This window comes from Cervus elaphus, chromosome 30 (assembly GCF_910594005.1).
Source record: "Cervus elaphus chromosome 30, mCerEla1.1, whole genome shotgun sequence".
NCBI lineage: Eukaryota > Metazoa > Chordata > Mammalia > Artiodactyla > Cervidae > Cervus > Cervus elaphus.
Window position 1 is genome coordinate 14,129,112 of NC_057844.1, and position 24,979 is coordinate 14,154,090.

General features: G+C 39.5%; 1 protein-coding gene across 1 annotated transcript in view; it reads left to right on the forward strand.

Annotated features, from left to right (window-relative positions):
- The window catches only part of DNAJC15 (DnaJ heat shock protein family (Hsp40) member C15), a 72,192-nt gene that overhangs the window by 33,574 nt on the left and 13,639 nt on the right, over positions 1-24,979 (forward strand). Inside the window, exons 3-5 of the mRNA XM_043891695.1 lie at positions 1,222-1,295; positions 9,670-9,746; positions 14,051-14,121. Of these exons, the coding sequence (XP_043747630.1) occupies positions 1,222-1,295; positions 9,670-9,746; positions 14,051-14,121 (222 nt within the window). The remainder of the gene's footprint in view (positions 1-1,221; positions 1,296-9,669; positions 9,747-14,050; positions 14,122-24,979) is intronic.

Here is a 24,979-nt window from a genome sequence, read left to right on the forward strand (position 1 = left end):
TGGAAGGAAATTTATGACCAACCTAGATAGCATATTAAAAAGCAGAGACATTACTTTGCTAACAAAGGTCCATCTAGTCAAGGCTATGGTTTTTCCATTGGTCACGTATGGATGTGAGAGTTGGACTATGAAGATAGCTGAGCGCAGAAGAATTGATGCTTTTGATCTGTGGTGTTAGAGAAGACTCTTGAGAGTCCCTTGGACTGCAAGGAGATCCAACCAGTCCATCCTAAAGGAGATCAGTCCTGGGTGTTCATTGGAAGGACTGATGTTGAAGCTGAAACTCCAGTACTTTGGCCACCTGATGAGAAGAGCTGACTCATTTGAAAAGACCCTGATGCTGGGAGGGATTGGGGGCAGGAGGAGAAGGGGATGACAGAGGATGAGATGGTTGGATGGCATCACCGACTCGATGGACATGGGTTTGAGTAAACTCCGGGAGTTGGTGATGGACAGGGAGGTCTGGCGTGCTGCGGTTCATGGGGTTGCAAAGAGTCAGATACGACTGAGCAACTGAACTGAACTGAACTGAACTTGTTATAAAAGACCTATGTAGTTGAATTACTACCTATGTAGTAATCTTAAGTGAATAACATGGTTAGAAGCTTCAGAGGATCATAGCTTTTAGAAAGGAGACACCAGTATTAGTAGACACACAGTCTAATTATGACACACATTCTGATTAGTCTGATGATATTTTATTCTTGTTCTATGCCCTCAAAACAGGTTAGGACCTGTTTTGCTATTGATACTTAGTTGTCTAGTCTAAGAGGAGTTTTGATAATTAGGATGACTAAGAAAGGAAAGTACTAAAATAAAAGAAGCTTTTGGTCATCCTCAGTGAGAAATTGATAGTAAACACGTTCTTTGTAAATATTTCCCACGTAATTGGTTTATTACTTTAGCAGTAACTTCATTAAAAGCAGTCCTGTGTTGTATAGATCATAAACATGACTTGTTTTCTATATATTTCAAAGTGATTATAATTGTGAGAAGCAATATAATTTTTTTTTAATTGGAGTAATTAAAATGAAATCTGTTGTCCATTTAACTAATTAGAAGTTTGAAAAAATGACTGTCTTTCTGGTAGGTTTTGAAATAGTTATTAAACTAACATATATAAAGTAAACTATAAATAACTGCTATGGTGAGCACCTTGTGGGTATTGGCTTTCATTACAGAAAATGTATTTGCCTTTATTCCCTTTACTATTATATTTAGGTCGCTACGCATTTCAGATCTGGAAACCTCTAGGACAAGTAATCACAGAAACTGCGAAGAAGATTTCAACTCCTGTAAGTTAAAAATGAGTTTCGTTAGAAATCTAAACTTACTTTGAAGTTTCTTGGGCATATTGTATCTATGCTTATTCCTGACTTTGATAATTACTGTATTCCTTTTAGTAGTATTACATCAACTTTGGGATAATTTGCTTTCCTTGTTCAATTTGTGTTCATTTATTCATTCAGTGATTGTCCTGTGCCAGGGGCTGGGCATAGCTGGTGAACAAAATAGACATGGTCCCTGTCCAGATGGAGCATGCCGCCAAATTTATTTCATCTTGAATTTCGAAACTAGCTTCCTTGTACCACTACACCTGGCTATCTCAAACATGAAATTATATGATTCCAACTTTGAAATCCTGTAGGGCTCATACATACATCTACCAGCATCACGGCTCCTCTGCTGAGCAGAATCTAAGTGAAGAATGAATGGTAGTAGGTATCTAAGAAGCTATAGCGTGGTGAGCTGGGGTTTGTGACCCCTGGAGACCATGCCCAGAAAGCTTACGGAAGCAGTGGAGTATTAACACTGACTTCTGGGAAACAGAAGATCTGGGATACATCAACTTGGCTTGCAGCAATTTGAGAATGAGTGACTTGATTCAGCAAAGGCATTATAGGCCCTTGAGGCTTAGTTATGAACAATAACCATACTTTAAAAGGATGACAAACGGACAGATAATTAAACTCAGGAACAAAAGAACTACAAGTGACTTTGCCAATTGAAAATTCATGTCTGTGATTAGAGGGAGTGTGTGTTTATTTTCTGCTTTTCTGTTTATATTTCGTCTTAAGTATTAATAGGTATTTACTAATGGCATTCATTCAGCAAATGTTCATTAAGCACCTACTACATGAAAGTGAAAGTAGCTCAGTCGTGTCCGTGTCCGACTCTTTGGGACCGCATGGATTGCAGCACCCCAGGCTCCTGTGTCCTCCACTGTTTCCCGAGGAGTCCATGGAATTCTCCAGGCCAGAATACTGGAGTGGGTAGCCTTTCCCTTCTCCTGGAGATCTTCCCAATCCAGGATCGAACCCAGGTTTCCCGCATTGCAGGCAGATTCTTTACCAGCTGAGCCACAAGGGAAGCACTTGCTCCATACTAGACGTAATTATGGGGAGTGCGAGGTAGTCATGAGCCAGACAAAGACACTGCCCTCTAGGAGTTTACTTTTTAGTGGAGACAAATCACAAATAAGTAAGATATATAATATGTAGAGGTATTGAAGTTAGAAGTTTAGTTTTCTTTAGAAAACTAAATCAGGGTGCATGAAGTCCTAGTCACTTCAATTGTGTCTGACTCTCTGCAACCCCATGGACTGTAGCCCACCAGGCTCCTTTTTGTCCATGGAATTTTCCAGGCAACAATACTGGAGTGACTTGCCATTTCCTCCTCCAGGGAGTCTTCAAACCTGTGTCTCCTGCATTGCAGGTGGAATCTTTACCGCTGGGCCACCCAAATCAGAGTAAGAGATTGATTTTTTGACAGCAGAGAAGAGTCTGTTTTACATAGGTTAGGGAAGATCTCTCTGAGAAGGGAACAGACCATGTGAACATCTGAAGTGCTTCCTAGGCAGTGGGGATGCTGCAGAGACCCTGAGGTGGGAATGAGTTTAGCAGCAGGGGTAACTCCAGTATGAGTGTGTGGAAGGAATAGTGGTCTTTGGGCCCATATCACTTAGGGCCAAGTAGACTATGACAAGGACTGCAGATTTTAAGTCTGATGGAAAGCCTTTGGAAGGTTATGAGCATGAGGGCAGCAGACTAGAATAAGCCAGAGGAGAAGCTGTGAAATGTGTTGAGAGGGCATTGAGATGGTCCAGGGACTAGGTGATGGTCAGTAGAAATAGAGCAATAGGCCTGGAAATAGTGACATAAATGTTTATTTTTCCACGTTTGTTATTGTTCAGTCACTTAGTCGTGTCCAGCTCTTCGTGACCCCGTGGATTGCAGCACCCCAGGCTCCTGTGTCCTCCACTGTTTCCTGAGGAGTTCTCAGGTTCTTGTCCATTGAGTTGGTGATGCTATCCAACCATCTCATCCTTTACTTGCTATATGTTTATGTATAGTAAACTGGGAGACTTTCAGAAATCATTTTTCTCCTGTTTGATGATCTTCAGTAGACAGACTTATAACTAGAAGACTCATGTTTTGTAGAATTACATTATTCAACATTGTAAAGGAAGGGAGAGAAAGAAAACGAGAAACATTTCACTGCTCTGTGGAGGCTCACAGGTAAGGTGGCGTAGTTTAAGAGACCGTCATGGGTGTCCTGAAAGGCGGCCCCAGCATTTCTTAATAAGAGGAAAGGGATACACCCCACCCTTCCCTCTGTGGCCTTCAAGTTAAGACAAGTGGCTTTCATCTGGCCTCTTTTCCACAAAGTACCACTCATGCAGTTTGCAGTAAAGCCTCTTGGAGTATCTATCATCATCGTAATTAAACCTCAGTGAAGATGTTAGTTTTTGAAAATAATTCTTTAAACATTAATTGTTCCAGGGAAATTGAAGAATGAAAAATATGCATACTTCCCTTGGCATTGATCTCAAAAAGCCAAGTTCATAAGCTCGGCATTTACAGTGTTTTGCTTTTATAACTCTGTCCATTACTGAACCAGTTACTAACAGATAGGGACTGCAGTCATGTGTCAGTAAATTCCTGTCACTCAAAGGAGAAGGTTCAAGACTCGGGTTCCTGTGGGCTCCCGCTTCATTTTTCCTCAAAGTGTGTTTGCTCCTTCTATGCTTTAACATCAGTTTGTTCTTCTGTCTCATCTTTTTCTCACGCTTCCCTCTCTCCCATTTTTCTGGAGTGTTGCCTAGAATAGTTTCTTTCACATGGAATGTATGGAGAGTTTGTTTCTTCCCCTCTTTCCTTATACAGCTGTTTGTTCTGTAAGATCCTCTTATATTTTTTCCTTCCAGTGTGTCTCTGCTCCTGGAACTCATTCGTGGCCTCTTTCAGCAGTTTGATAGATTTGCTTCAATAGTTTAATTGAAGGAGAGGATTGGCAGTGTGCTGTGAGCACAGAGGTGAGTTATGTCCACAGTCACATCTCGTCCGAAGCAAGGAGCCCAGAGGCTGTCTGGGAACCTGCAGAACCCAGGTGTGGTTGAGTACTGTGTGTGTTTACTCCTTGGTATAAATGTCCCCTATCTTCAGCCCTCTGGATTCTGAAATGTGATCTGTTGTTAAGCCTCTCTGCTTCCCTTGGGACCTGCTCTGTGCACTAAGGTGCATTCCAGGCATAGTCTCTTTCTTGGCCTGAGAGCTGAGGCGGCAGGCGGCAGCCCTTAGCCCTGTACTGTGGAGTTAGGAATGGTCTCTGTCTGCCAGTCCTGGTTTTATTAATTACCTTGATGCTATGTTTTGTGTTTGTTGACCCTGGATTGAGTGTTTTCGTCTTTCTTTCCTCTGGTGAGTGGGTTGCTGTGATTTTTCTTTATGTGCAGTCTCACCTGTTTTAAACCTTTCAGGATTTCTTTGAACTTTCTGCTTTGGTACTGGTTCCATTTCTTGTTCTCTAGGCCTATTATGGATTTTTCTTGTTTATAATATCTCATTTCTCATTTCAAAGAGCCTTTGGAAAGTAAAAGACTTACTGTCCAGTCTGCTATTTTTAATCAGAGCCTTTTACTTAATTTTTTTAAGTATTCATGTATGTTTATTGACTCAGCTATTGTCTGATTACCCCTAATTTTTTTCTGGAGAAAAAACCCAAGTCGTTCATCTTCTTTTGAGGCTTTTATTTTTCTATTTGTGAATTTGCCTTTTTACTTGAATACAAGCTTTTAAAATTGGACTTAAATTGTTTTTATGGTTAGGTGAAGTTCATGGAAATAATACTAATTAGAACTATCCTTCTGTGGATCTATAAATCAAGTAGATGATTCTATATAATTAAAGTTTATAGTTTATGTTAAATGTAAAATGTATTTCTTCTCTTAAGACTATGGAATGATGTATTTTTCTGGTTGTTTGGAGGGCTGTTATGTTTCAAGTGATTGAGTAAATTAGCTAATAAGACTTTCATTTAACTTGGTTAATTTCACATCATTTTTGATAATACATAGCACTACAGTATTCAATGTTAATTTTAGAAGGAAAATTATTTTGACTTTTGTTTATATATTTATATATTTTATGAGTAAAGTAATACAAATAATAATTTGTAAGGATCAGAGTATCTTTCAAATAGACAACAGAATAAATCCCACTCTTTCTGTTCTTAGAAATTCTATTAGAAAAATTTATCTACTCCATCTGTTTGATATAGTTGTTCCTTGTTATAATCACATTTTTTGTGAATCTTACCATTTTGTTGACCCACCAGTGTTGTCAGAAAACAGTTCTGCATTGCCTGTTTCTATATAAGCTATATAATGCAGCATTGGTATGTTATATTTGTAAGCTTCAAAGGGCTTACAATTTCAATTGAAAGTTATGTAATATAAAACCTAAATTCCACATGAGTTTGGAAAGCATGATTTTGTCTTCTACTTTTCTATATATAGCCCCAAATATTAAATGTCTGTCCTCAAAAATGATCTAGTTCCTTCAGAAGGATTGTGATGATTGTATAGTTACAGATTGACTTACTTGAAAGCAGGTCAGTATTTATGGTCTGAGCCTCATCCAGATGCTAGACTTTAACCTTTTCTTAGTCACCTTTTCTACCTGGAAAAAAACAAAGTAAAAAATTTGCTTGGATGTAATAGCTGCTTTTAGGGTTAATGAACTTTGTGAATATAGTGGAAATGACAGTTTATGAAATATCATCAATTTATGTTTATTGTATGCTGAAAACTTTAAAATTTGGAACTCCCAAAGGTAGATACTCATAGAAATATTAGGGAGTGGTACATATACACAATGGAATATTACTCAGCCATTAAAAAGAATACATTTGAATCGTTCTAATGAGATGGATGAAACTGGAGCCCATTATACAGAGTGAAGTAAGCCAGAAAGATAAACACCAATACAGTATACTAACGCACATATATGGCATTTAGAAAGATGGTAATGATAACCCTATATGCAAGACAGAAAAAGAGACACAGATGTATAGAACAAACTTTTGGACTCTATGGGAGAAGGCGAGGGTGGGGTGATCTGAGAGAACAGCATCGAAACATGTATATTATCAAGTATGAAACAGATCGCCAGCCCAGGTTGGATGCATGAGACAAGTGCTCGGGGCTGGTGCACTGGGAAGACCCAGAGGGATGGGATGGGGAGGAAGGTGGGAGGGGGGTTCAGGATGGGGAACACATGTAAATCCATGGCTGATTCATGTCAATGCATGACAAAACCCACTACAATATTGTAAAGTAATTAGCCTCCAACTAATAAAAATAAAGGAAAAAAGAAATATTAGGGAGTAAGGTATGCATCTAGTAAAAATTTTAGTTGCTTGAGAGAAACCTTAAAACCAGCTGTTCTTCCTCTGTTAAAGCCCTATTCCTTTATGTATATTCCCTATACATCTCTTATTCTTTTACATATTCCTGTCTGTGTGTGTGCTTGTCTATATATATATATGTACACACACATAATTTGTCCATGTTAATATGTGTACTTAAACAATTTGATTCCCTTCTGGTTTGGAGGAGATTTTTTGTTTTCTTACTAGATTGTTAATCACTTGGAATTTGGGGTAGTACCTTATATTGCTCACCGCACTGGTACACTGACAGAGGAACAACTGTGTGGTGAAGGACAGAATTTCACTTGTCTCAATTGAAAAGTTCCTGGCACATATTAGATGCTAAAGTATTTGTTGAAGGATTAATTGTCAGGGGATTATTACCAATGGAAATTTATGACAAGCCGGTCAAAAAGAACACGTTATATAAATGGCCAGATCTGGCTCCCTTGGACTCTTTTTACACTCTAGTAATTTCCTTGGTTTCCTTTATTTAGTCCTTTAAAAAAAAATGTAAAAAAAAAAAAAAAAAAAATGTATAAGTAACCATGTTCATTGTTGAAAATTTAGAAAGTATAAACGAACATGAAGAAAATAATATTCATAATTCCACCACCCCAAAATAACATTGAGGGGGTATATACTTTCAGATTTTGTTTTATGCACGCACACACTTATTTATCATTCCTTAGGAAAGGGTTCACATTTTAGAAACATGTGCACATTCAGTCATGTATGTATGTTTTTCCTTGGTAAAGTTGAGTTCACGCATGCAGTTTTCTCTAAGCGCTCCTGAAAAGTTGTGTCTCTCTGCTGTCTCCCATTCCTTTCTTCCTGTTCTCTCCTAAACTCACTCTAATCAAACCTTCACGCCCAGTCCCTTCAGTTAGCCTTAGGTTTAGCAAAGGTTAAATCCAGAGGTTTAGCCTCAGCTCCGGTCCTGTTTGACCTCTCAAAAGCTTGGCACTGTTTTCCACTTCCTCACTTTGGGCGCCTGCTTCTCCTGCCCCCGCACGGCTGGGCCTTCACAGTGCCCGTTGCTGAGCGCTCTCCGTTTCTCTGCCACTGAATGTTGCAGTCTCCAGGGCTCAGTCTTCCCCCTTCTTAGCTACACTCCGTCTCCAGGTGATCGCGTTCAGTCTCGTGGCTTTAAATACCATCTGTGTACTGGTAATTCCCCAATGTTATCTCCAGGTCAGACATCTCCTCCACTTACATACATAGTAGACATCTGAAACTTGATATAACCAAAACCAACCTCCTGATATCTATCACCCACAAAAAACAAATAACCACTCCTCCTCTAAGTCAATAATTGGCAATTTAGGCCAGAAACCTTGCAGTCATTTGCAGTTGAAGTTCTCTGGAAACCAGAATGAGACACAGATTAGCAAGCTGTTAGTTTATTAGAGAATGCTCTGAGGATCAACAGCTCCAGAAGGCAAGAGAGGGAAGAAGGATGGAGGGATAATTTAGGCTGCAGTGCAGTCTTAGCACAGGCCTGAGGCAGCTGGTTGGAGGGGGCACGGGGGGCCTCTGACTCTGAGGTGACTCATCGTGGTTGTCCCAGCTTGTGGCCAGGGGCCATGAAACTAAATGACATCACCTGGGAAGCTCAAGGACTGAGCCCTGGAGAACTCCAGTGTTTGTACCATGACGTCAGCCGGCTGTCAGCTAGAGGCTGCCCTGGGAAGGGGGTGTGGGCTTGGCATTCTTCAGCAGAAGCCGTTGCTGGAATTTGCCATCAGGGTGCTGTCTGCCAGCAGCAGCCCCGGGGCCTGAGGAGTAAGTGCCTTGCTCCTGAAGGGGCCCTGTGCTGAGTACGGCAGCGTTCACTGTGTCATCTTTCCCTGCTTTTTCTCCTACCCCACATTCAGTCCAAGCTCTCCATATCCACCCCAAATCTGACGGCTCTGGCTTCTTCCTCTTCTACCAGTTTGGTCCAAACCACCACCGTCTCTCGCCTAGATTGTTGTTGTGTCCTTACTGGCCTCCTGCCTCCACTCTGTACCTGTCTCTGCAGAGTGATCCTTTTAGTTAATTTCATTTATGAATGTATTTTTGGCTGTGCCGGGGCTTCTTTGCTGCATGGGCTTTTCTACAGATGCAGCAGGTGGGGGCTGCTCTCTAGCTGCCGTGTGTGGGCTTCTCACTGGGGCGGCTTCTCTTGTGAGGGGGCATGGGCTGTGGCGCACACAGGCTTCACCAGTGGCGGCCCGCGTGCTCAGCAGTTCTGGCTCCCGGGCCCTAGAGCACGGCCTCAGTAGTGTGGCCTGTGGGACCTTCCCAGATCAGAGATCAAACCCCGGTCTCCTGCACTGGCAGGCGGATTCTTAACTCACTGAGCCACCAGGGCAGCCCTAGAGTAACCCAGGTCACATCTGTGTACCCAGTGCTCTGGCCCTCCTGCCACTGGGAGTGAGATCCCGTCATTTCCGTTGCTCCCAGGGCCCTCCCCGCCTGGCCTCCGTCCCTTCCCTGCCACTCCTCTCCTCCTCGCTCGGACCTCTCCAGCCCGCCGACCCTTGGGCCCAGTCTTCTGGTCCCTCCTGGCCTTCCCGTCTGCTCTCCTCATGGCCTCCCTGTCTTGTCAGTTTCTCCTCCCCTTTTCAGTCAGCCCGTCTTGTAGGTTAAAAAGATGTCTGTCATCTCAGCGTAACTTGGTCAAGGTTATCCAATGAGAAAACCCCTGTAGAGCATAGAAAAGTTGAAGCCTTTGTTTCTCCCGCTCTCTCGTTCCTCAGTGCAGGAACGTTAGCGTACTGGGAAGTGGAAACAGCAGTTGACGCGCTGAGTGATGCCGAGGTTTGCTGTCCTGTGCTCTCCCGCCCCGCCTCCCACCGTTCCGGGTTGCCTTCTGGAAAACCCGCTCCTCCCACTGCAGCTGTGTGGTAGGGTCGGGGTCATGCCCCTTCATACGTGGAGCTGACCATCTCTCACTCTTTGTTCCCTGTACAGAGCTTTTCATCCTACTACAGAGGAGGATTTGAACAGAAAATGAGTAGGCGAGAAGCGAGTCTCATTTTGGGTGTAAGGTAGGTGTGCTGCGTAAGTGTTATTTTGTTCTGTGGCTGAGTTTGTCTTGAAAAAGGAGAAAATGTGACAGTAAAATTATCTTTATATTTTAAATTATGAATAGGCAGAGGAGAAAATAGCAAAGTTTTACATTTCCAGACCTTGAGTCTAAGAGATTATCCTACTACTTCTTAAAAAAAAAAAAAATCAGGCATAGTTGTGCTGTGCCTTTATCCCTCAACAAGGAGCTGTTGTGTTTGAACACTAAAATTTCAACACAGTTATCAAAACCCCTTATTGTGACCTTAAATTCTTTCTGAATTCAGTTTTCTAATTTGATCTGTATCATATTTTCAGTTATATCATGGAATCTATTTCACAATTCTCTAGTTCCACGATTTGACAGCTAGCATGTTTTATTATACTTATTTCACCTTATTGTCTGACTTTGAACAGTATAGGAGATAGTTTATTGTAGCCATTTATTGTCTGACTTTGAACAGTATAGGAGATAGTTAATGATCCTTTGTGATTACTGTATGATATCATTTATCACTGAGAATTAAGAATACATCCCCTAGCATAGATTTATCAGTATCTATATTTGTTTATGTTCCCTAGAGCTCACTCAAAATTTTACTTGGGTTGGTTATAGTATGTCACCTACAACAAATCTTACGGTGACTTAGTCAACATAATTAAGCAGAATAGATCATAAAGTCCTATATTGACAGAATTTTTAAGTCTCTTGTAGGTTAGCAGATATTTAAAGCCAAAACATTTTGTTATTTCTTATGACTAATCAAAAAAACCACACACACAAAAAGTGGATAAGAGAAACAGGTCAGTTTGGCTTGGTGCTTCAATTAAATATTGAAAGAGGTGAGCTTTCTCACCAAGAATACAAAAAAGAAATTATTTTAAGGAGGGGAAACCACAGTGTTAAATTAGCTGTGTTGCTAACTATTCTTTGCTTTAATATTATTCTGAATGCCATTGTTATTTTTCTGAGGTCCCTATATTATCCCATTCGCATTCTGGATATGTGAATACAAAACACATTACTAAACCAAACAAAAGTGTTTGAGGTATCATTTAATATCATCCAGGGTACTCCTGTTTCTAGTATAGATAATTCGGAGTTGACTTAAGATACATGGTTATTAAGTTTTATTCCATTGAGCGGGAAGCTGTCCAGAATTTCACAAGGCAAATTGAATGACTAACAGTGCAGACTGAATAACAATGAATCCGGGTACCAGTATCAGTTTTACCACTTGTTAGCTGGGTGGCCTCAGCGTCACCATTAGTTTCTCCTGCATAGGACTGCTGCAAAAATTAACACATAGGAAGTTTTTTTTAGCATAAACATGGCACTTAGTAACTACTCAGTAAATACCAGCTAAGCAAGCAGATTCTGGTTCTGTCACAGAGGCACTGATTTTTAGCTTTTATGCACTTCAGCTTCTTCAGTTCTGATTTGCAATTAATACTGCTTTGCCTTGTTGGAATAATGTAAAATGCCCCACGTAGTACCTTTTCTGTCAAAGTGCTTACCAGAGAACAAGTGCTGAGCCTCTCCTGTCTCTCTCATGAGTGCAAAGTCTAAATATTTGCCATTAACGCATTACATAGAAAGGTAAAGTTTGTTTGCTTTCCTCTAGCCCTTTCTTTCAGTCAGGCAGTGGTGTTCTGAGGAGATTTTTTTAAGATGTGAATACACTGCTGTGGTTCCATTTTCCTTGGTCTTGGAATCCAAATGATTTAGACTATATGACAAGTAGGTAAAGACAAAATGGGGCTGACTCTGTTGATACCCTACTTACAAACAAAGAAATTCTCTATGTTACTAGATGATTCTATGTTTTCTTACCATATTGCATAAAGCCTAAATTGCTTGGGAAAACTTACTATACCTGCTATTTTCTGAAATTACACATACATTTGTGATACTCAGACTTTCTAAAAGCTTCTGTGGAACTCTCTCTAAATGTTATTTAATAGACTAGTAGTAGAAACCAAAGCTGCTCTATTTGCTACAGGATCAGGAAACACTGCTGTGTTCTATGCACCCTAATCCCCTATCTCACTCAAATACATTCCAGGGAGCAGTTTGAAATCCCTGATCTGGGCAACATTGTATTTCAAGTTCCATTTTCAATTCATAGTGAAATTGCCTGTGCTGGAGATATATCAGGTCTACATTTAATTATTAATGCTTTGTTTAAGAACAAAGATTCTCTCATTTAGATAGGTGTTTTGTTTCTAGGAATGTATCTATTTCTTCTAGGGTTTCCAGTGTCTCATTGTATAGTACAGCCTCTTATCCTTTGTATTTCTGTTGTATCAGTTGTAATCTCTCCATTTTCATTTCTGATTTTACCTGAATTCTCTGTTTCCTTGGTGAGTATAGCTTCTGGTTTGTCTGTTTTCTTTACATTCTCCAAAAAACAAAAACAACTCTTGGTTTCATTGTTTGTTTGGTTTTTTTTTTTTTTTTTTGGTCTTTTAGTCTCTATTTCCTTTGTTTTCACTGTGATTTTTCTTTTTCTTCTACTAATTTTAGGCTTAGTTTGTTCTGCCTATACTTCCCTGCAGTGTAAAGTTAGGTTGTTTGAGTTCTTTTCTTTCCCCTTAGTGTAGGATTTTAATACTATAAACTTTCCTCTTAGAACTGCTTTGGCTGCATCCCAGAAGTTTTAGTAGGTTATTTCATTGTCTCAGGATATATTTTGGTTTTTCTTTTGGCTTCCCCTTTAACTTGAGACTTATTTATTTTCTTTACATAAGAATACTTTATATGCTTATGTAGCAATTGATAGTGTATTTTTAGCCTCTTTGCTGGTCTGTTGTTTAACCCCAGGAGATTAGAAGCAGCAAGTAACAGCTTGAGACTAAAATCCTGCCAGAATTGAGGATTGGCAACTGACAGCAAGGAATGTGTATTCAAAACAGAATGGAAACATTTTATGACCAATTAGGAGAAGGGCAAGCAAACCTCTGCAGACCTTGAGAATTTCTTTCCACTTAACTGATACTCGTGGTAATGTTTTTTGAGTCATTCGAGAAATGCTAGATTAGATTATTTATACTTCATTTTTTTAGTGTACATTTTTACTTATGAGAAAATTATAACTCAGAGAGTTAAGTAAGCAAGACACAGTTTTATAGATAATGAGCAATGGATTTAAACCTGTGTCTGAATATCTCTAAAAGTACCTGCTGTTAGTCCCTGTAGTGTGGTTCATCCATACAGATCATTTTGAGTTTCATAGCAGACACCATGTGCTTTGAGTTAGCCACTGTTATTTTCCTTTGAGGCCCAGAAAAATAGCTTAGATAAGCTAGTGTAAATATTAAGTAGCAACTCCAGGCTTTTGTTACTATTAGTGTAAATTTTTTTTCTTGCCTAGAAAATGTACTAGAAAGAATGATTTCCAGTACTTAAATAAATTAGGTTTTACAAGGGATACTTTTAGGCTTATATAACTTTCTCCTTCAATTTTTGTTTAGAGTTTAGGCTCTCACAGCCAAGCTTTTCCCATAGATGTCTCACAAAACTAAATAAATTAATGAGCTATGAAGAGTTTTGAGATGTTCTGTTGAAAGATAATAATAGTAAAAACTAACTATTTTGGAACATTTGCTACACATACCAGACCTTGTTGTAGCACTTTGTTGGCATTAACTAATTTAATCCCTCGTAATTACTTTATGAGGACTGTGTTGTTCCTGGCTCGGTTTTACAGTGAAGAATCTGAAGCACAGGGAGGGTGAAACATGTGGCCAAGGCCACCCCATCCTCCTCGGAGGTGGAAAAGGCACCCGCTCCGGTGTTCTTGCGGGGAGAATCCCATGGACAGAGGAGACTGACGGGCTGCGGTCCGTGGGGTCTCAGAGGGTCAGACCTGACTGACAGTGTGAGCACACACCCCACCCTCACGGCAGTGCTGGGGTTAAACTCCTGCTGTCTGGCCACTCTAGAGTTCAGATACCTGTTGGTTACGTCGTCTGTACTGCCTTCCCCCGAAAGAGCCTGAAGCATAGATTTTCACACTCAAAGTAATAGTCTACAGACTATGATTTCCCTGTCCTATTTCTTGTGGATATGTTTTTTAAATTGAGACAAAGGACTGAAGAAGGTACATGTAGTCTTGGATCTGATTTATTTTGATGGTTGGTAGAATAAAGTGACAAGCTGTAATTTTATATTTATCCACAAGATGGTGAAATTCTCATTAGTTTTTAATTTCTTGAAACTCATATAAACTTAATTTATAATCTGCATGTGATGCTATTTGTTACAAGCACTTTCTTTTTACAGCCCATCTGCCAGCAAGGCCAAGATTAGAGCAGCTCACAGGAGAATCATGATTTTGAATCACCCAGATAAAGGTAGGGAAAATTCTGTTTTTCATAATATGTGAACCAGCATACGCTCTGTATTTCTTTGTTTACTTTAACTCATTATAAATGATAATATTTGAAATGGAAATTTATATGTCACACGTGTTGTGAGTTTTCTTATAAATAAATGAGCATTTAGATTGGAGTTCAGTGACTTACAGAGGTGATAGATTTATAGTTATCAGCTGTTGAGAACTTAGTTCCTGATTTCTATTTGTAAGCTATCTAACCCCTGTTTGAGGCTCCTAGCATTTTGATGGAAAAGAGAAAAGGTGAATTATGGACTCTTTGATTGTATAAACTGATTTGGGTATAATGAATTTTATTTGTTTAACCTTACACATAAAAGCCCAAGATTTAGAGGATATTCTCTAAATCTCTGCATGTATGTCACACATGATGCTGAGTTTCTTAATTTTATTTTGGAAGGCTCTGAGGCTGAGCCATTTGTTTTTCACTGGCCAGGTTTTTAATGTAAATTTATCTTACAGAAAGACAATTATTATAACTTTAACTACACTACAGCTGCTTGAGAGAGAAAGCCCATATGTTCATTACTGTTTCTGCTCTACAATAACAGATGGTGGAAAGTTACACTGTATTTTAGGAGTCAAAAGTGGGGGTGGAGGGTGGGGGGTGGCAGAGAGTGCAGGGTTTCTTGTATCCTTACATACTTTTAATTTTTGAATTATTTTGAAAAAAGTTAAAAGCAAATTTTGGGTTCCTCTCCATCCTAACTGACTCCAAAATAAGGCATTCTTTTTCGGCTTTCTCACTTAATTACTTACTATAAAAATCCTTTTCACTGAATATCATCTCCTTTGGTTTTTGCACTTGATATTCTTTCATGTGAATAAACCAGAGACTAAACTTTGAAAAGAGGTTTTGCTTAAAATTTCTAAACAGCTTCAACAGTTAGTCAAAGATCCATTCAACTAATTTACTTTGCATTGTGGGTTTTCAGAGTAATTGACTCAGAAACAAATGTGTTTTAAGGGCCTACTTGAAGCTTTCTGTCTCCTAAACATCTTCCATCCCTTCCGGGTCAAGTGTGTGACCTTCTCTGATTGATTGCAGGGGGATTAAGCACTTTTATCTTTCAGATGATTGACAAGCTATTGATTGTGTCTACTGGCAAAGAATTAAGCTCTAAAAATGTTTCTAAAAGAATATGTATTTTTAGATACTTTCAGTAAAAAAAAAAAAAAAAAGAATGTTTATGTTTGTTATGAGCCAGTAATGGTTAAAGAATTATTTGATTTATTCTGAGATTGTATATTTATGAGAAGTGGAGCTGTTGGCTCCCCCTGATGTGCTTACTAATATTCTCCAGTCTGGTGGCATTGTGGGAGGGAATGGATGTAGAAGTATTCTTCCCCGACTTTTGCCTTCTAGCTTGCAACATGGGCTTGAACATCTCATAATCTCTCTAAATGTCAGTGTTATCATCTACAAAATGAATGGATTTTTCACAAGCCTTTTTTGGGTATGTGATATAATGTAATGTTTTTATATACCTGTTCGATTAATTAAGAATCCTCTCTCTCTATTTGGATCACATTTTTAACTAAAGAAAGATGCTTTTAATCACCAGTTGTCAATAACAGATGTGTTGACAACTGGAGACATCTTGTCCATATAGTTGCTCATTCATCCAACGTTTTACAACATTTGGAGTTTCAGAGAGTTCTTAGACTTCTTAAAACCCATCCATATACTCATAGTTAAGAATTCTTGCTCTAGTAAAAATATGATGATTTAAGGAATATTGCCAACTACTTGAGGGAAAAGAATTCATATATGTTGGAGCTGGGAGATGATCATAAATCTGGAAACTGTCTCTTCAGAGGGAAGGTTGTTTTGCTTCATTTTTAAAGGGAAGAAGATAATAGATTTTGTTGTTGTTTATTTTTACAATGGTTTAAATATTCTGATTTCTAACTCTACAGTAGTGTTCCCCCCCGCCCAAAGAATATTTATTTATTTATTAGTCTGCACAGGATCTTAGTTGTGGCATATGGGGTCTAATTCCCTGACCAGGGAAGTGTGAAAATGGGCAGGCTTTCCTGGTGGCTCAGACCGTAAAGAATCTGCCTACAGTTCAGGAGACCTGGGTTTGATCCCTGCTTCTGGAAGATCCTCTGGAGGAGGGAATGGCTTCCCACTCCAGTATTCTTGCCTAGAGAATCCCATGGACAGGAACCTGTAGGCTACAGTCCATGGGGTCTCAGAGAGTTGGACAGGACTAAGCAACTAAGCATGTGAGAATCTGCAACTCTCAATTTGCCTCCTCTTTTTATAATTCTTCACCATATTTGCTTTGGCCAGGTCACCCTTGAGTGTTACATAGGTGGTTGCAAAAACTTGACTCCTCTACCCAGTGCTTCTGAAATACATGAGTATTCTGCCCCCACCACCCTACTCACAAATGACTTTTCTCTTGGTTTTGCCACCAGCTGGTAAAACAAAAGCTAGAACTTCAAATGTGTGATCAGTGATAATTTGTTACATATTTCATTATCACCTTGGGCAGAGAAAGTGACACCAGAAAAATTAGCTGTGGGAATGACTGGAAATAAAATTTTTGTAACCAGTTTTAAGTGAGCATTCAGATGTACTTTGGTAAAAAGTAAAATTTGCCTTTTCTTTGAGTGAAAAAATGTTAATGCAGTAAACATGTCTCAGATATTTGATTTAATGCCTTTAGAATACCTTTTAATTAGATTATAGTTTTAAAAATTATTGGAGAAAAAGGTTAGTTGTTATGAAGTCAGTAGTAGTAGTGTTAATTGCTAAGTTGTGTCCAACTCTTTGTGACCCCATGGACTGTAGCCCACCAGGCTCCTCTGTCCATGCAATTCTCCAGGCAAGAATACTGGGATGGGTAGCCATACCCTCCTCCAGGGGATCTTCCTGACCCAGGGATTGAACCCAGGTCTTCCACATGGCAGGCAGATTCTTTACCGTCAGAGCCATCAGGGAAGCCCAAGACAACTGGAGTGAGTAGCCTATCCCTTCTCTAGGGGGTCTTCCCAAACCAGGGTCTCCTGCATTGCAGGCAGATTCTTTACCAGCTGAGCCACCAGGAAAGCCCCATGTAACTTGAAATCAGTAGTTTGACATTAATGCCTAACAAAAGTACAAAGGAAAACAGACTAAGTTAACTCTGAAAAACCATGGAACCTCTCATAGACTACCTATCCATGCTTCTCAAAGTGTAGTTTGGCTGTTCGTTCCAGGCGGGTTTGTTGGCTGTGTGCAAGAAATCAAAAACTAAAATCAAAAGTAAGCCTTCAGACATCTTTATAGACATTTGACATTGTTGTGACATCAAGTGTGTGATACCTTTGTGTTTTGTAAAATATTGGTCCACCACAGAGTAGAAGACAAGTTTTTAAAGTGCTTCACCATGCAACATCACTTTCAGTCTACCTCAACCTTAAAGGAATCACTGTCTTGATGTATAATATCATAGGTTAGCTTTGTCTCTTGAATATCTAGTCATGTGCATCTGGCTGCTTTCGATCAACATTGTCACTATGGTATTCATCCCTATTGTAATGTGGAGCAAGTGTTTGTTCATTCTCATTAATATAGCAGCCTTAGCAAGGTGTGCACTATGGACCCCCAGGATTACTCTTTTAGGAATTTATTCTTCCCTTTTTGATTTTCAGGTCTTTTTTGGGTATACAAAGTAATTATTTTTTGAATTCCATGTGGTGGCTCAGATGGTAAAGAATCTGCCTGCAATGCAGGAGACCCAGGTTTGATCCCTGGGTTGGCAGGATCCCCTGAAGAAGGAAATGGCAACCCTCTCCAGTATTCTTACCTGGAGAATTCCATGGACAGAGGATCCTGGTGGGCTACAGTCCATGGCATCTCAGAGTCAGATACGATTGAGTAACTATCACACACACGCATGTATTTTGTAGGAAAGTAACAATTTTCAAACTCTTTGGTCTCAGATCAAAAAGTGTATCAATAAAAATGATCAACTAGAGAGATCTATTGGAGAAGGCAATGGCAGCCCACTCCAGTACTCTTGCCTGGAAAATCCCATGGACGGAGGAGCCTGGTGGGCTGCAGTCCATGGGGTTGCTACGCGTCAGACACAACTTCACTTTCACTTTCCCTTTCCCTTTCCCTTTCATGCATTGGAGAAGGAAATGGCAACCCACTCCAGTGTTCTTGCCTGGAGAATCCCCTGGACAGGGGAGCCTGGTGGGCTGCCGTCTATGGAGTCACACAGAGTCGGACACGACTGAAGCGTCCTAGCAGCAGCAGCAGCAGCAGAGAGATCTGTAAATTAGAAGAGATTAATTTTCTTTGGCTCCAAAATCACTGCAGAAGGTGACTGCAACCGTGAAATTAAAAGACGTTTGCTCCTTGGAAGAAAATCTATGACAAACCTAGACAGCGTATTAAAAAGCAGAGACATTACTTTGCCAACAAAGGTCTGTATAGTAGTCAAAGCTATGGTTTTTCCAATAGTCATGTTTGGATGTGAGAGTTGGAACATAAAGAAGGCCGAGCACTGAAGAATTGATGCTTTCAAACTGTGGTGTTGGAGAAGACTCTTGAGAGTCCCTTGGACTGCACCGAGAAAAAAAGTCTTTGCTAAAGGAAATCAACTCTTAATATTTATTGGAAGGACTGATGCTGAAGCTGAAACTCCGGTACTTTGGCCACCTGATGGGAAAAACCAACTCATTGGAAAAGACCCTGATGCTAAGAAAGATAGAATGCAGGAGGAGAAGGGGACGACAGAGGCTGAGATGGTTGGATGACATCACTAACTCAGTGGATACGAGTTTGAGCAAGCTCCGGGAGATGATGAAGGACAGGGAAGCCTGGTATGCTGCAGTCCTTGGGGTCACAAAGAGTTGGATAGGACTGAACAACAACAAAATTTAAATTCAAAAAGGATAAATATAATATTCTTTTAGGGCCCCAAAATCAACTGTATAAATATAGTAAAGAGATATGGCTGTGTTTCACATGAAAGAGAGTCATATGGGTATTTTTGATCTCAAAGGCTATAATATTCAGCAATGTAAAAGCCACTAAAAATAAGTCAGTGCATTCTTAAGCTGCATTAAAGGGCACGCAGTATCTATAAGACTGAATATTACCACAATCTTCTGTACTTGTTGCTCATTTATTCTAGTATTTATTTAGTTATAAATTTATAACTAGTATTTATTATCCAGCTGTGCTGAGCTGATGTTAGATCTTGTCTAAAATTTTGTGTTCCTTTCTAGATGCCAAATTTTGTAAGACATTGACAAACTAAGTATTATTTGGAGGAAACCAAACAGGATGTTGAAGAGCTGAAAAAAGCAGTGTCATATGACTGGTCTTTAATTCATTCAGTGAATACTGATTAAGTACTTAATGTAAGCCAGACAGTGTGGTAGACCCTGAACAAGACAGGCAAAGACCTTGCCTTCATAGATCTTACATGCCACTAGGAGAGACAAATAGGACATAGATAATCAGTAGATTAAAAATGGTCCCAGTTCTTCATAGCACCTCTCATCAAGGGGTGGTCTCATTTCTAACTGTGTATATACAGGCTGGCCTTGTTATTTGCTATAAACAGTGGAATATAGCAGAAGTGACATTGTGTGGATTCTGAGCCTTGGCCTCGAGTAGCATTGCAGCCTCAGCTGTTACCCTCTTTGAACCTGGAGACTACCGTGTGGAAAAGGCAGGTTGGTCTGTGCCTCCTGAAGGATAAAGACTAGGTTAAGAGTCAGGTCTAGCCGTCCCAGCTGAAGTCCCAGGGAGGCCATCCGTACCATGTAGCCTTGGCCGACCCGGCCCAGCTCGGAACTGCCCAGCTTACCCATGGAATGGTGAGGGGAGGGGCGAAACAACAGTTGTTAGTAGCCAGTAAGTTTTGGGGAGTAGTTAGGCAGTAAAGGCTAGTATGAAAAATGTCACATGATGATAAGGGCTTTTAAGAAAAATAAAGCAGAGTAGGGGAGGGATAGAGATTGGCAGTGGGGGAGGAGGCAGTTGCAGTATCATTTATAGTCATCCTGAAAGTTCTCTCTAAGGAGATCACTGACTCAGTGGACACGAGTTTGAGCAAACTTCAAGAGATGGTGACGGACAAGGAAGCCTGGCGTGCTGTAGTCCATGGGTCGCAAAAAGCCGGACACACCTGAGCAACTGAACAATAAATTGGGAGCTGGGCAGTGTTCGAGGCACTGGCACTCAGCAGTGGAAAAAGTGATGTTCAGGCAAAGCAGTAAAGGTAATCTGAGATCAAAAACTGTCGGAGGACAGTTTCTTCTCAGAGGTATAATAGGAGGTATTCTTGTATTGTGTAATAGGTAGAACCCTTTAAGACTTCCAACTCTAGGTTTCTGTGATTCTCTAATGATCTGATAAACTGAATCAGACTCAAAATATTCTTCAGAGCCTTCTCTGTTTAATTTTTTAAAATTATATTGAGATATAATTCAAGTACCATATGATTCACCTACTTAAAGTGTACAGTTCACTCAGTCAGTCAGTCAGTTCAGTCACTCAGTCATGTCTGACTCTTTGCGACCCCATGGACCACAGCACGCCAGGTCTCCTTGTCCTTCACCAACTCCCAGAGTTCACCCAAACCCATGTCCATTGAGTCGGTGATGCCATCCAACCATCTCATCCTCTGTCATCCCCTTCTCCTGCCTTCAGTCTTTCCCAGTATCAAGGTCTTTTCAGATGAGTCAATTCTTTGCATCAAATGGCCAAAGTATTGGAGTTTCAGCTTCAACATCAGTCCTTCCAATGAATATTCAGGACTGATTTCCTTTAGGATGGACTGGTTGGATCTCCTTGCAGTCCAAGGGACTCTCAAGAGTCTTTTCCAACACCACAGTTCAAAAGCATCAATTCTTTGGCACTCAGCTTTCTTTATTGTCCAACTCTCACATCCATATATGACTACTAGAAAAGCCATAGCTTTGACTAGACGGACCTTTGTTGGCAAAGTAATGTCTCTGCTTTTTAATATGCTGTCTAGGTTGGTCATAGCTTTTCTTCCAAGGAGCAAGCGTCTTTTAATTTCATGGCTGCAGTCACTATCTGCAGTGATTTTGAAGCCTAAGAAAATAGAGTCTGTTACTGTCTCCACTGTTTCCCATCTATTTGCCATGAAGTGATGGGACCAGATGCCATGATCTTAGTTTTCTGAATGTTGAGCTTTAAGCCAACTTTTTCACTCTCCTCTTTCACTTTCCTCAGGAGGCTCTTTAGTTCTTCGCTTTCTGCCGTAAGGGTGGTGTCATCTGCATATCTGAGGTTATTGGTATTTCTCCTGGCAGTCTTGATTCCAGCTTGTGCTTCACAATTCACTAGTCTTGAGTATATTTATAGATGTATGCAACCATCACCACAGTCAGTTTTAGAGTATTTTCATCACCTCAGAAGGAAACCCTGTCATCCTTTAGCTTCACCCTCATCCAATCTCCCTATCCTCAGTTCTATGCCGTCGATGTGTATGTTTGTCCTTGTGCCGGTACCACACTGTCTTGACAACCTTTGCATTATAATACATTTTCATTTTTTGAAGTGTGAGTCGTCTTACTTTATTCTTCTTCTGTAGGATTGTTTTGGGTATTCTGGGTCCCCTGCAATTGTAGGTGAATTTCAGAATCAGCTTGTCAATTTTGACAAAGGAGTTGACTGGAATTCTGATAGAGATTTTGTCGAATCTGTCAGTCAGCTTAGGGAGTATTGCCATCTTAATGTTAAATCTACTTATCCATGGACATGGGATGTTTTTTCACTTACTTAGATCTTTAATTTCTTTCAATAATATTTTGTAGTTCCAAAGTGTTTTGTTCTTTTTCCCATTGTTGTGAATAAAATTATGTTCTTAATTTCATTTTTGGATTGTTCGATGTGAGTGTATAGGAATATCATTCATTTTTAAATATTTGTTTTATGTCCTTCAGTCTTGCTGAAGTTGTTTATTCCAGTTGGTTTTCATTTTTGGATCATTAGAATTTTCTAACTATAAGACTATGTCATCTGTGAATAGTTAGTTTTATTTCTTCCATACCAATATGGATGCAATTCATTTCTTTTTCTTACCTAATTTTCCCTGACTAGAATCTCCAGTACAGTATTGAAGTTGTAAGAGGGGACATTCTTGTCTTATTTCTGATCTTATGGAAAAGCATCCAGTTGCCTAGTAATGGGTATTACGCGAAGTGTGGTATTATTAGCTGTGGGTTTTTCATAGATAATTTTTATCAGATTAGGAAGTTCCTTTCTAGTTTTTTGAGCCTTTTAATCATGAACTGATGTTGGACTTTGTCAAATGCTTTTTCTGCATCTATTTAGGCTATTATGAGATTTTTGTTTTTTATTCTGTTGATGTAGTGAGTTACATTAATTGATTTTTGGCTGTTAAACCAACCTTTCACCCCTGAGAAAAGTACCACTTAGTCGTGGTACACAGGTATTTTTAATGTGCTGCTGGATTTAGTTTGTTAGTATTTTGTTGAGTCTTTTACATTCACATTCATAAGAAATATTGATCTGTAGTTTTCTTGTGATGTCTTTGTTTGGCTTGGTATCAACATAATATGGGTCTTATAAAGAGGAATTAGAAAATGTTCCTTCCCTTTCTATAAACCGTCTGTACCTGGGTTTTCTATGCATAGATTTTTGATTACTGATTCAGTTTCTTTACTTATAATAGGTCTGTCAGATTATCTATTTCTTCTTGAGACAGTTTTAGTAATTTATGTCTTTTGAGGAATTTGTCTAATTTTGTAGTTTAGGTTATTGAGATTTTTTTTTTCTTTTTTAATACAAGCACTTACAACTATAATTGCCTTCTAAGCACTACTTAAGTTGTAGTCCATAAGTATTTATTTCCCAAATTTGTCCTTGTTATTGATTTTTAGGAGCTTCCCAAGTGGTGCTAGTGGTAAACAACCCACCTGCCAATGCAGGAGACGTAGAGATGTAGGTTTGATTCCTAGGTGAGGAAGAGCCCCTGGAGGAGGGCATGGCACCCCACTCCAGTATTCTTGCTTGGAGAATCCCATGGACAGGGGAGCCTGGTGAGCTACAGTCCATAGAGTCTCAAAGAGTCAAACACAACTGAAGTGACTTAGCACACATGTACAGATTGATTTCTAATTTCATTCCTTTGTAGTTGGAGAATATAATGTATTATTTCTATCCTTTTAATTTACTGAGGTTTGTTTTACGGCCTAGCATATGATTTCTCCTGGAAAATGTTCATGTGCTGTTGAGAAGAATGAATGTTCTGTTGTTAGGTGGAGTGTCCTGTAGATGTCTGTCAGGTCTAGTTGGTTTTAAATGTTGTTCAAGTCTTCTACTTCCTTGTTGATCTTCTGTCTAGTTGTTCTGTCCATTTTTGAGAGTGGGACATTAATTCTTGTTGTTGAATTGTCTGTTTCTCTGTCAGTTTTTGTTTCATGTGTTTTGATGCTCTGTTAGGAGTATGTGTGTGTGTGTGTGTTTATGTGCGGGGCACGCACGCGTGTGCACTCCGTCGCTTGGTCTTGTCTGGCTCTTTGTGACCCCATGGACTGTAATGCACCAGGCTCCCCTGTCCACGGGATTCTCCAGGCAGGAATACTGGAGTGGATTGCCATTTCCTCCAGGGGCTCTTCCTGGCCCGGGGATTTAACCCTGTTCCCTTGAGTCTCCTACACTGGCAGGCGGATTCTTTACCCCCGCACCGCCCGAATGTAATTGTTGTATCCGTTTGTTGTGTTCAAGTCGCCCAGTCACGTCCAACTCTCTGCGACCCATGGACCGCAGCACAAAGTCCAGGTTGTATCTCTAGTAATACTTTTTGTTATAAAATCTCATGAGTATAGCCATTCTAGCTTTTCCATAGTTGGTGTTTCATGATATTTTTTTTTTCCAATACTTTGATTTGTGATTTTGAATCTGAGGTCTGTCTCAAGACTTCCCTGGTGGTCTAGTGGTTAAGACTTCGTGTTTCCATTGCAAGGGGCACAGATTTGATCCCTGTTCAGGGAACTAAGATCCTGCATGCTGTGCAGAACAGCCAAACTAATAACAATAATAATAATAAAATTATTTTTATTATCTTATTTAAAGTCTGTCTCCCATAAAAGGGCTATTGTTGGATCATGTTTTTTTAATCCAACCTGACAATGTAATGATTGATTGGATTGTTTAATCCATTCACATATGTTAAATTATTGATATAGTTTGATTTATGTCTGCATTTACTTTTCGTTTGCTATCTCGTGTCTTTTTTGCCCCTCTGTTTTTCTTCCTTTATGTTTTCTTTTGTATTGAGTGAATACTTTCTAATGTATTTTGATTTTATTACTTCATTATTTTTGAGGGTTTTTTGAAGTGATTGCTTTAGGGTTTAACCATATTCATCTTAAGTTTTCAGAATCAGCTTCAGACTTAGACAAGCTTAATTCTTGTACTATATATAGAAATAATACTTCTATAGCCCTCCCCTTTTATGGTATTATTGTTATGCATATAACATCTACTGTCACGAGCTTAACTACACTGTTGGAATCATTACTGTCTGCTGTCATTTTCTCAGTCTGTAACACCTTTGCTCTTACATATGTCCTTTGTGCTATTACTAGCACATGTAATATGCATGTATTGCATTTCTATATGTTATAGGCCCAATAATACATTTTGTGCATATTATTTTATACCATTACTTTTCCCACCAGCTAAGAGAAAATGAAAATTGGGCATTTATATTGTCTTTTATAATTACAGTTATATTTACTAGTGCTCTTTGTGTATGTAAGTTGTAATTACCACCTGAAGTCACTTTCTTTCAGCCTAGAGAATTTCC